The 12,798-nt window shown below is 46.0% G+C and overlaps 1 protein-coding gene across 6 annotated transcripts; it reads right to left on the minus strand.

Annotated features, from left to right (window-relative positions):
- Window positions 1-2,296: 2,296 nt before the first annotated feature.
- Mrps21 (mitochondrial ribosomal protein S21) lies at window positions 2,297-11,450 on the minus strand. 6 transcript variants are annotated; one of them, XM_036191581.1, is made up of 3 exons: window positions 11,373-11,450; window positions 10,299-10,420; window positions 2,297-2,585 (listed from the first exon to the last, which is right to left on the minus strand). In XM_036191581.1, the coding sequence occupies exons 2-3, from the start codon at window positions 10,379-10,381 to the stop codon at window positions 2,405-2,407; spliced, it is 264 nt and encodes an 87-aa protein (XP_036047474.1). In that variant the 5' UTR covers window positions 10,382-10,420; window positions 11,373-11,450; the 3' UTR covers window positions 2,297-2,404. The 6 variants fall into 6 exon arrangements, with proteins under 6 accessions (XP_036047474.1, XP_036047479.1, XP_036047475.1 ...); XM_036191586.1 differs by having other exon boundaries at window positions 10,299-10,413; window positions 11,373-11,448; XM_036191582.1 differs by having other exon boundaries at window positions 10,299-10,439; window positions 11,373-11,443.
- Window positions 11,451-12,798: the final 1,348 nt, after the last annotated feature.

The raw sequence follows: 12,798 nt of genomic DNA on the forward strand, positions 1-12,798 counted from the left end.
ATGGAAGAAACACCAACTCAGCAGCCAAAAATTAACTTCAGAGGTGTCTAAGGACTTGCATGCCCCTTCAAAGGGGGAGTGGCGGACAAATTCCTGAAAGGCTCAGCAGCACCAGCCGTTGGAGAAGGGACAAACCTGAAACATCAACCGGAGAGGGTGAGGTAGGTAAACTGAGGCCAGCTTTCCTATCTCCAAAATGTGACAGTGAAGGCTAGAAATCCAGAAAGCCAATGCGTCACACCACAAGGGGGCAATGTGCACACACTAACCCTGAATGCTATCCCTCAAGTCCATGTGGCTGCTAGCCTTCCTGCCTCTTCTCTGACTTCTTCAGACGCTGGTGTCAACCCCACAACACTGGAGGCGCTCCACTCGGGAGACCAGGACTGGGAAGCAGATGCAGCAGAGAAAGGTCAGGTTTTCTTACTGAGGCCAGAATGCTTGCTGTGGGAAGATGCCGACACAGTGGGAGCCTCCAACTAGAGGCTGAGTGCGTCCAGGACAAAGGTTTGCTGGACTTGACCCTCCAATTCGGACCTAAAGTAGAGGCCCCAGGCATTGCACAGCTCTGGTGCCGACACTGAGCACTGCTATTTCCTTCCTGTTCATGTGCCCGCTCTATCACCCACCGAGCGCGTTTTCCCTCTGCCTTCCTTCCGTTAGCGCATTCAGGAAAGCTCAAGGGCAGAAACGGGAGCCAGCCTTGTTAGGTTTGTTCTTGGGATTCTTTCGGACAAGGATGTCAGCATTAGTTTAGTAATTCTGTATTTTAGAATTTACTAAGAATATACACATACTTCTCTACTCAAAGGGTGGAGGGTAGCTTATTAAAAAGACTCATCTGCATTTCCAGTGAGACCTGCTTTGGGGCTCATAAAAATCGGGTAGGAAATGCAGTATATTTTTTACAGTTGGAACTTTTCCTTGCCTCCCCCAGACTCTGAAAATGGGCTTTAAACTTTTAAAGCACAGCAATGTAGTTGGGCATGGTGGAGCACATTGTTAATCCCTGCACTGAAAGAGGAGGAGGCAGAGGCAGGTGGATCTCAGAGCTTGAGGCCAGCCTGGGCTACATAGTGAGATTCTGTGTCAAAAAAAACAACAAAACAGGCTGGAGAGGTGGCTCAGAGGTTAAGAGCACTGACTGCTCTTCCAGAGGTCCTGAGTTCAATTCCCAGGAACCACATGGTGGCTCACAACCATCTGTAATGAGATCTGGTGCCCTCTTCTGGCCTGTAGGGATATGTGCAGGTAGAATACTGTATACATAATAAATAAATATTTAAAAACAACAAAACACTCCCCCACCAAAACAGAACAAACAAAAAAACCAGACCAAACTAAACCAAAATTAACCAAGAGTACCACTCAGCAATATTAAGTACATTCACTCACTTAATTTGATAAGTATTTGGCTTACATGTATGTCTATGTACTACATGTGTGTCTGGTGCCTGTGGGGGTTAGAAAAGAAATTCCCTTGGAACTGGAGTTATAGACAGTTGTGAGCCACCAGATGGGTGCCAAGGTCCTCTGAAAGAGCAGCCAGTACTCTTTTTTTTTTTTTTTTTTTTTTTTTTGGTTTTTCGAGACAGGGTTTCCCTGTGTAGCTTTACACCTTTCCTGGAACTCACTTGATAGCCCAGGCTGGCCTCGAACTCACAGAGATAGCCTGCCTGGCTCTACCTCCTGAGTGCTGGGGTTAAAGGCGTGCGCCACCACCGCCCAGCAAACATCTTTTTTTTTTTGAGCTGGGGATCGACTCCAGGGCCTTGTGCTTGCTAGGCAAGCACTCTACCACTGAGCTAAATCCCCAACCCTGCCAGTACTCTTAAAAAGCCAAGATATCTCTCCTGTCCCACATTCACTAAAATCTTGTTAATTTTTGTGAATAAAGTATTTTGCACACAGAGAAACCCTGTCTTGAAAGACCCTCCCCGCCAGAAAAAGTTTTGCAAGTATGTGCTACATACATGAGAGGCCAGAGGTGGCAACTGATCCCCCAGAACTGGAGTTATAGACCTCATGAGCCCCCAGTAGATGCTGGAACCCAACCCAGGTACTCTATAAAAAACCAGCAAGCTCTCTTAACTGCTGAGTCATCTCTCCAACCCTTAATAGACACATTTCTGGTTACCATGGTTTCAAGAACTTCTACAAATCTTTATAAACAGAACTGGGCCCATGACATATAACTCCTGATCGGCCCCTCTCCTAGACTGGTGACCAATTATTCTTGCTCCTGTTCCAGTTTTCGATGAACTTTTCCTATCAATAAAACAAAGGGCCCACTGTGGACTGAGATGGCTTCTATGTGTTTATTGTACAGAAAGTAACAGAAACTGGAGTTGGATACAGAAAAGAGTTAGACATAGAATTAATGTGGGTCTTCTATCCACAGGCCTTAGCAGCCCTGCCATGGATCCGCCCGGTTCTTTCGCATCAGGAAGTTAATCTTTCGAGCCATTTCCATGTTGTAGATCCTCCGGCACACTTCATAGCTCTCCCGCTGGCGGCGGCGGCAGGGCTTCTCATAGTAGCGCCGTCGCTTTATGACTTCGGTAAGCCCATCGGCAGTGAGGATTCTGTATGAAGACAAGCAATGAAGTGAGATGCTGTGGCTCACTACTGTTCTTCAGCGCTGTCACAGCCCAGCAGAAGTCAAGGACAAAAACAGCCTGTGTGTGAATACTTACAGCGGGAAGTAGTAACACAGCCCTGACCTCTTTCCAGAGGCCCCAGTAAGAACCTCATAGGCAGCCACAGTTCTTACTCTTGGGGAGCTTACAGTCATGTTCTCAAACTTGTGACTCCCACAACACACCTGAGGCATAGGACAGCTTCCCACAGGAACAGTGGCTCCCTGTGCAGTGTGCTTTAACCACGGGAGCATTTCAGAAACTACACATGAAAGCAGGTGTACGGAAGGAAAAGTAGGCAGATCTCTGTGAGTTGAAGGCCAACCAGCGAGCGCCACAGAGACTGACTTAAAAAACCAAAACCATAGCAAAGCAAAGCACAAATGGGGTAAGCCATCTGTAATTATATACACATAGAATTGACTCCTATCTGATCTTACTTAGTGAAGAATGCAGTTCCTTCCTCTTTGTATGTAAGACATGGTAGTGGTGCATGTCTGTCAGCCCAGGACTTGGGAGGCTGATGCAAGAGGATCTCAAGTTTCAGATCAGCCTTGGCAACTTAGATCCTGCTTTAGAATAAAAATAAGTAAGTAAATAAAAGGGATATAGCTCAGCAGTAGAGCACTTGTCCCACAACTATAAACCCAGGCTTAGAGAAAAAAAATTTGGGGGGGCATGATTGGCGGCTGAGTAATATTGGGGGCCTACCTAAACATAGGCCCTCCTCATATCAGTGATACAAATGGGAACATTGTAATAGCCTCACTCACCATTTCCATGAATCAAGTGCTCCAATCATATGACTTTGTGTGGACATGAGTGTGTAGGTGCTTGTGGAAGCTAGGGGTCAACCCCAGGAGTTATTCCTCAGGTCCATCCACCTTCCTTCTATGGAGTGTGTACGTGTCCTATATGTGTTTTTGAGACAGGCTCTCTCATTGGCCTGGAGGGTACCCAATGATTGGGCCAGGCTGCACAGACTTACTTAGACAATGAGGAAGACAGCTGGGTGAGGCCTCTCAACCAGGGGAAAGAGAAAATGGAAGCCAGGAATGAGGCGCACTAAAGAAAGGAACCATTTGGGGTGGGTGTGTGTGTGTGTGTGTGTGTGTGTGTGTGTGTGTGTGTGGCGACGATGATGATGACAAGACACACACACACACACACACACACACACACACACACACACACACACACGGTACAATTTTTTACCCAGCACTTGGGAGGTAGAGGCAGGTGCAGCTCTGTGAGTTCAAGGCCAGACTGATTTACACAGTGACTTGCAGACTAGCCAGGAACACACAGTGAGACCCTGTCTCAACCAAAGGGAAGAGAAAAAAGAATTTCAAAGCACAGGTTAAGCTGGGAAGATAGCTGAGCTGACAGAGACCTGAGTTCCAGTCCCAGAACCCACGTAAAACAGACGGGTGTGCTGGCACTCGCTGTAATCCCAGTACTGAGGAGGCAGGGGCAGCCCTGCTTCAAACAAGCAACAAAAAAGGGGAATGGTGCTGGAGAAGGACTCCTGATGTGCCTTCTGGGTCCACACACACGTGCATGAGTACTCACATTAATACACACATGCATGCCCATGTAGAAGCACCTACTCATCTTCATCTCTACTAGCTGAGCATGTATGCAGGTCAGGCTCTGTAGCAGAGCTCAAGTATGGGGCTTGGTATGTAACTCAGTTGGTAAAACGCTTGCCTATTGGAAGGAGCCCTGGGTTTGATCCCCAGTACAATATAAGCCAGTGTGGTATTGCACACCTGTAGTTGCCAGCACTTGGAAGGGAGAGGCAAGAGTTCAAAGTCATACATGACCAGCCTAGGATACATGAGACCCTGTCTCAAAAGAAAAAACAAAACAACCCTAAAACCAAGCAAATCAGCAAAACCAAAAGAATTCAATTAATAGTGAAAGGGCTGTGGGTGTAGTTTGGTGGAGTGCTTGCCTATCTTATGAGCAAGACCCCCGGCTCTCATTCCCAGTCCAGGCAGTGGGCGGGAGTAAGCCACTTAAAAAGCTGAGGCTGTAGCTCAATGGTAGCACTCTGGGAAGGTGGTAGTGCTGCTTCGTTTGCAAAGGTAGTTCAAGGACTAGCATGGAAGAGCTCAGTGTAAACAGATCAGCTTGGAGTTCTGGTGCCTGGCAACCTTACAGACGGGGAAACCAGCTGCCAGTTTTAGTAAAATTCAACTGATTATGTAAAAGGAGTCGCGCTGCTTACAAGGGGAAGCTGGGGGAGGCAGATTCACATGTCAGTGTAGCCAGCCTACGTCAACAAGCGTGTACACAGAAGGAGCCCAGGAGCTGGCCCATCAGGAGGAAAAGGGGTCAACCGGGCATGCTTCCAGTGTGCTTGTCTTTCTAGTTTGGGGGCCAGCCAAGCACACAAGGCTTCCCAGCAACCCCCACTCTCTATAGCTCATCTCAGGGCTCCAATGAGCCCCTGGTTATATAACAGGCGTTTTGTGGCAGTCCCCCTGGACAGACACATAGGTTTTTCCTTTATAGGCTTCTTCTGTGCTCCAAATACAGTAAAGGTTTAATTTAAACACCTCTCCTCTCACTTGTGCTGATAATCAGATCACAAAACAAGCGACTTATTTTTAAACCACAGCCATCAGAAAGCTGGGAAAGGTAAGACTGGAGTTGGACAGGTGTGTAGAAAAGGTGACCTGAAGGGAGGACACTAGAGAGCAGCTGCGGAGAGGAGATGTGTGAGCCTAAGTCAGGAAAGTCGCATTGAGCTGGCAAGGAGGACCAGGCACTCCAGGGCTCCACACGCACATGTGAGTTCACAAGTTCTTGCCTAGAAAAGTACCCTAAGAGCAAAGTATCTGCTTGGTCACCACCCACTCCCCGTTCCCCCACCCCAAATACAACTTATAAGACATTTCTGTAACATTTAAAAAAAAAAAAAAAAAGAATAGAATGCAGCTTTCTTCTTCTTTGCAAGTATATTTTCATACTAAAAGTGTAGCTTCTTTTGTTGTTTCTGAGACAGACAGGTTCTTAAGTATCTCAGGCTGCCCTCTGACTTAATACGTAGCCAAGGATAACCCCGAATTCCTTACTCTTCTGCCCCAGCTTTCTTGTGCTGACTGGGATCACAAACATGCCCCACCCCCAACCAGTTTACTGTTGTTGTTGCTTGGGATAGGGTTTCTCTGGGTAGCCCTGGTTGTCCTGGGACTTGCTGTATAGACCAGGCTGGCTTTGAACTCACGGAAATCCACCTGTCTCTGCTTCTTTATACTGGGATTAAAGTCCTGTGTCACCTTTGGCCTGGCCCAATCTATTTTGATTTTTTGTTTTGTTTTGTTTTTGTTTTTTGAGACAGGGTTTCTCTGTGTAGCTTTTGCGCCTTTCCTGGAACTCACTCTGTAGACCAGGCTGGCCTCGAACTCACAAAGATCCGCCTGCCTCTGCCTCCCAAGTGCTGGGATTAAAGGCGTGCGCCACCACCGCACCATCCCAGTCCCTTTTGAAAATACAGCTTTCTAAAGAGTGACTTCAAACTGCCAATACACTCCCTGCACTGCTTTGCAAGCCACAACTTTTCAAGTTAATAAGGCAACATCAGAGTCTGGGTGCAGGAGCCTAGATTTCTTCACTTATTCCTCTACACACCTCCATCTAACTGAAGCCTTCCTTGTTCCATGGAATCTCTCTCTCCTTCCTTCCTTTCTTCTGGTAGTCTCAGGTAGCCCAGCTTGGCCTCAAGCTTGCTATGTAACCAAGGATAACTTGATCTTCCTGTTTCCGACTCTGAATGCCAGGGTTACAGGTACAGGCCGCCATGCGCCATTTTCTATGGTAATGCTGGCCAAGTTCTGTTCTACTAAGTGAGCTATATCCCCAGATCTTCTCTTTTTCTTTTCAGGTAATATAAACTGCCCCCCACCCCTAAACTTGTAATTTCCTTGGTGTTTTTAGGCTGGGGAAGCAGCTTAAAATTGGCAGTGTGCTTCCCTGGCATGTATGGAGCTGGGTTCCATCCGCAGAGCTGCAGAGAAGAGAGGTGGTGTTGTTGGGGGAGAGCACAGGCCTATAACCCCAGACTTAGGAGATGGGGGCAAGAGGATCAGGAGCAACCAGGCAGTGGTGGCGCACGACTTTAATCCCAGCACTCGGGAGTCAGAGCCAGGCAGAGCTCTGTGAGTTCAAGGCCAGCCTGGGCTACAGAATGAGATCCAGGACAGGCTCCAAAACTACAGAGAAACCCTGTCTCAAAAAACCAAAACCAAAAACAACAACAACAAAACAGAACAACACAAACAAAAAACAAAAACCATTACATGATAAATTTGAGGCCAACCTGAGCTACCTAAGACTGTCCCCCAAAAAGAAAGAAAACAGATTCCTTAGAACAAGATCTAAAATAACACCAAGCCAGATGATAGAAGGTATCCACACAGCATCTACTTTTTAAATTTTATGAGTGCTCTGCATGTACACCTACATGCCAGAAGAGGGCACCAGATCTCATTACAGATGGTTTGTGAGCAGCTATGTGGTTGCTGGGAATTGAACTCAGTTCCTCTGGAAGAACAGCCAGTGCTCTTAACCAACCACTGAGCCATCTCTCCAGCCCCACAGCATTTATTTTTTAAGATTTTTATTTTATTATTTTATGTGTATAAGTGTTTGCCTTCATTTATGTCTGTGTAAGTGGTATGTGCCTGGTACCCATGGAGGCCAAAAGATGGTATCAGATCCCCTGGAACTGGAGTTACAGAATGTTGTAAGCCAGTCTATAGGTGCTGAGAATTGAACCTGGGTCCTATACAAGAGCAGACTGGCAGGGCGGTGGTGGCGCATGCCTTTAATCCCAGCACTAGGGAGGCAGAGGCAGGCCGATGTTCGAGTCTAGCCTGGGCTCCAGAATGAGTTCCAGGAAAGGTGCAAAGCTACACAGAGAAACCCTATCTTGAAAAACAAAACAAAACAAAAAACAAAACAGGGGCTGGAGAGATGGCTCGGAGGTTAAGAGCACTGACTGTTCTTCCAGAGGTCCTGAGTTCAATTCCCAGCACCCACATGGTGGCTCACAACCATCTGTAATGAGATCTGGTGCCCTCTTCTGTATACATAATAAGTAAGTAAATCTTAAAAAAAAAAAAAAAAAAGCAGCCTGTATTCTTAGCCATTTCTCCACCCTCTACTTCCTGCCATTTATTTCTTTCTCCCTCACAAACTACTTATTTGCACCTAGATTGTATTTTTATTTAATTTTTTTTTTTTTTTTTTTTTTTTTTTGGTTTTTCAAGACAGTATTTCTCTGTGTAGCTTTGCGCTCTGCAGACCAGGCTAGCCTTGAACTCGAAGAGCTCCGCCTGCCTCTGCCTCCCAGGTGCTGGGATTACAGGCGTGTGGCACCACTGCCCAGCCCATATAAATAATTTTTTAAAAAATTTATTTCATGGGCTGGAGAGATGGCTCAGCGGTTAAGAGTACTGGCTGTTCTTCCAGAGGTCCTGAGTTCAATTCCCAGCAACCACATTCTCACAACCATCTGTAGTGAGATCTGATTCCCTCTTCTGGTGTCCCTAAAGACAGGTCACTCACATACATTAAATAAATCCATAAATAAATGCTATTAAAAATTTATTCCATGTACATTCATATTTTTGCCTGCATGTATATCCATATTGGATCCCCTGGAGCTGGAGTTACAGACAGCTGTGAGCCGCCTGTGGGTGCTGGGAACTGAACTTAGGTCCTCTGGAAGAACAGCCAGTGCTCTTAACCGCTGAGCCATCTCCCTAGCCCCTTTGTTTTGTTTTTGTTTTTTTGACACAAAGCCCTGGTTGTCCTGGAATTCACTATATAAGACACACTGGCCTGGTACAATGGCCTTGAGCTCACAGAAATCAAGTGCTAGGATTAAAAAAAAAAAAAAAAATCTTAAACCAACAAATCGCTAGTAATGATTAAATAAGACTGTAACCTGATGGCAATGAAAAGATAGATGCTCACCTCCTTCAGGCAAGGGATGATAAATATTTTATTTCTCATGTTTGCTTTATAGTTTGAAGTAGAGATGAAGAATACATTACATTACACAAAAGGGACAGAGGAAGAAAATGAATGGAGGAGGACGATGTTGCAGGGTACTGCCTTCTAGCTAAGAAAATTCTCAGGCAGGTGACGGGGGTGTGGGCCTTTAATCTCAGCAGAGGCAAAGGTAGGTGGGGCTCTGTGAGTTCGAGGCCAGCCTGGTCTAAAAAGTGAGTTCCAGGACAGGCTCCAAAGCTACACAGAGAAACCCTGTCTTGAAAACAAAACAAACAAACAAACAAAAAAACAAAAAGAAAAAGAAAAAAACCTCTCTCTTCAAAGCAATCTTCAAGATAAAATAAAGCCCATTGTTTTCTTACAGACCGATAACCAAGGAAATAGGAGAAAACACCAGCTAAAAAGACAAGTATGGTGGCATGCATCCCAGCACTCAGGAGGCAGAGTGGGTGGATCTCAGTGAGGATCTCAAGACCAGCCAGAGCTACACAGTGAGATCCCCTCTCAAAAAACCAACATTCTCCCCACCCACTCCTGAAATCAAACTACAACAAAGCAAAGCCAGAGCGGGAAAGATGGCTCACTGGCTTCCAGCAGCCGTGCCAGTGGCTCACGGCTTCCTGAGCTCGGGGGCCGTGCTTCTGGTTCCAGCAGACTAGCGCTTGTGCACATACCCACACACATACACACAATGATGAAACTGTAAACGGAGGCATGCCGGATCAGGGAAGCCTAAACGAACCAGGGCAGAGGGGCACCATCAGGACTTCTGTCTACGCATAGTCTAGTGTTCAAATACCTTTCCATGGAGGCCCTCCTGGCCGGCTACAACATTTTTAAAGTGTATGTATGTATATATTTTTGTGTGTCACCTGTGTGGGTACCTGCAGAGAGCAGAAGAGAGTGTCAGATCCCTGACATCGGCAGTCCTCTGAAAGAGCAGCAAGCCCTCCTCGCCCTCCTCCTCCTCCTCCTCCTCCTCCTCACGGAAGCACCTTCCAGCCTCTAGCTCTATAGTTTTCTATAGCTTCTGCTGTAACTTCCCTTTGAACCTGCGATACCTTCTCATCTTGACTTGTTCCTCCAAGAACAAAACCAGAATTCATCTTTTCTAGCTGGCCATGTAAGTGATAGCAGACACATAATCTCAGGACTTGGAAGATTAAGGCAGAAGGATCAGGAGTCAAGGTTATCCTTAGCTATCCTGACCATCCTAGGCCAGCCTGAGCTACATGAAACGAACAAAATCACAAAGGAATTACTTTTCACAGAAGCGGTCTCAGCCATTTTTCATGCACTATGCATGCTGGTTCTTCTTGTTCTTCATCTTCCTTCTGGCTTTTTTTTTTTTTTCTTGAGATGGGGAGAGGTCGGGTGAGACAGTCTAGTCGATGTAGCCTACATTGTTTTCAAATTCTTCCTGTCTCCACTTCCCAGGTGCCGGGCTTATTGATGTACACAAGCAGGCATAGACTTATGGGCTCTTTCCAAAACCTCAGAGTATGCAGGGTTGTCAAGGAATGATGACTGCATGCTGGATAAACTCCATCAAGTTTGATGTGGGAAGAACTTCATCTTTTGCAATAAGAAATTGAAGGGCTACAGTGTCCAAAGCCTAAACACTGGTCTTACCTGTTCAGCGTTCTGTATGCACCTTCCACGTTCCCCTCCTGAACCATCACAGTCCTGGCAATGAACTTCAGGTGTTTAGCCATGGCCTTGCTTTCAAATCTTCATTCTCCAGGACCTATAGACTGACAAGGAGCATGGAAGCTGGAAAATCAGTAAGAAAACAGTCCAACAGAGTCACACATTACCACAGGTAGTTTTATTCAATCTAGAAATAGAACCCATGGAACCAGGAAGGAGGAATTCCTACATCTTAGAAAGTACAAGTAGGTCTGCAGAGATGGATCAGTGGTTAAGAAGACCCAGGTTTGATTCCGAGCACCCACATGGTGGCTCACAACCATCTGTAACTCCAGAGGATCCAACGCCCTCTTCTGGCTTCTGTGGTGCACACACACATATGCAAGCAGAACACTCATACACATAAAATATAAATAACTTTTTAAAAAAGAGAAAGTAGAAGCCAATTGTTATCAATATGTCTCTTCTCACAGTGCAACGATATGGCTCAGCAAGTAAAGGCACTTGCAGCCAAGCTTGACGACCTGAGTTTGAGTCCTAACCTATATGGGGTTAGAGGGCCGGCTCCTGCAAGTTGTTCTGACTGTCGCACCCCTCGCCGCACAAAATAAATAAATAAATGCAATTTTAAAAGCCGGTGGTGGTGGTGGTGGCACACCCTTTTAATCCCAGTCTTCGGGAGGCGTATTCTGTCAATTCGAGGCCGGCCTGGTCTACAGAGCAAGTGCCAGGCCTACAAAAGGGCTGTGTCGAAACTAAAAAAAAAAAAAAAATGTAATTTGAAAAATTAGGTTTTCAGCCGGGCGGTGGTGGCGCACACCTTTAATCCCAGCACTCAGGAGGCAAAGGCAGGCGGATCTCTGTGAGTTCGAGGCCAGCCTGGTCTACAGAGCAAGATCCAGGACAGGCAGGGCTACACAGAGAAACCCTGTCTCAAAAAAAAAAAAAAAAAAAAAATTAGGTTTCCTACGTCTCTAGGGACCAGGCCGCCACGCGAAATCCTCCCCTCCCGCCACACCGGCTTTGCTGTCCAGATCCCCACCACGCCTTACCCACCGGCTCAGCGCACGGACACCAGGACGCCGGGACCGGAAGCGGAAGCTACGGAATCCCGGGGCCGCAGGAAGCGGCGCTGCAGGGCGCAGTCGGCAGTGGAAGCCGCGCTGACGCTCTGTCCTTGCAAAGGTTCCCCGAGCGCAGGCGCTGGACTCTACGCCTGACGAAGTCGAAGGAACAGGTTCCTCGGCTTCCCATGGAGTCCTTGGGTCTGCGAGAAGGTCAGCCCGGTCCGTAGCTCTAACCCGCCGAACCTTTACTAGATCTGAGCGATTTCGTTTTCTGGATGGGAAATGGGAAGCGTCCTGAGAATGTTTTCTATTTTAAAAGGACAGATCTGCTCACCAGGTGAAAAACAGATCCACATCCTTCTTCCACCTACAAGTTAAGAAACAGAAATTACTTACTGTGAGTTTCTCGTGTCATCATCCACCTAAGCCATTTCAATAAATAAAGTGGAATCACGAAAGAAAAATAGGAAACGCCTGCAGGATTTAAAATAGAAGTGTTTTGTTTGTTTGTTTTTAAATGCCGATGTTGTCATTTGTCGCCTAGTAAGACCTGGTAGAAATATCTGGGGTTTTTTTGTTTTGCTTTATTTCTTTCCCACTGTCTTGAGAACCTTACGTGTATGCTGCCCCCACAGATCCATGTACAGTTATTTGCATGGGTTCAGAAGTAATGAATGCAGAAAAACCTCCCCACAATACACACAGATACATCCTCGTCTGTTATTTCTTTAAAAGATTTGCTTTTATTTTATGTGTGCCTGAGTATATGTATATGCACCTTGTGCATGTAGGAGCCCAAGAAAGACAGGAGAGGTGTTGGATCCCTGGAACTGGAGTTAACCGGTGGTTGTGAGCTGCCATGTGGTTATTGGGAACTGAATCTAGGTCCTTTGCAAGAGAAATAAATATTCTTAACCACTGTGTCATCTATCCGGAACATCATCAGTTAGTAGGTACTTACACAAAACTTAAGCCTACCTCGTAGTAAGCCAAATCCAAAGTACCAAAGTGAGGCTAGACTAGGACACTATTATGATTGTCAACAAACTTTTAATTGAATATCTATCCTCTGCCAGGCACTGTTGATACTATTCCAGTGTCTTAGCACTCCTGAAAGTACGTAGACTCAAATATAGACTGGGTAGCATATATATAACTGCAAGATTGATTATATGGATAGTTGCATAATACGTGGAAAGGAGTTCTGGTTTCTATTCAGACACTGGGGGCCATCAGATGTTTGACTTTGAATTAGTTACTCAAACTAGGAGTCTGCACTTTTTTTGTATTAATAAAATATTGGAATACTATCACGTTTATTTGTTGATTGTGTATGGTTAGTTTGGGCTACAGTGGTAGACTTGGGTAAAAGAAATGGGGATATATGATCTGGATCTTGTTAGATGAATTCTCAA

Source organism: Onychomys torridus, chromosome 6, assembly GCF_903995425.1.
Source record: "Onychomys torridus chromosome 6, mOncTor1.1, whole genome shotgun sequence".
NCBI lineage: Eukaryota > Metazoa > Chordata > Mammalia > Rodentia > Cricetidae > Onychomys > Onychomys torridus.

What these genes read in the sequence shown, in the direction of transcription:
- Mrps21 (XM_036191581.1), bottom strand. Translation starts at nt 10,381, where the DNA reads ATGGCTAAACACCTGAAGTTCATTGCCAGGACTGTGATGGTTCAGGAG. An exon ending in GCATACAGAACGCTGAACAG is followed by an intron (nt 2,586 to 10,298) that starts GTAAGACCAGTG and finishes GTCTTCATACAG; the next exon opens with AATCCTCACTGCCGATGGGC.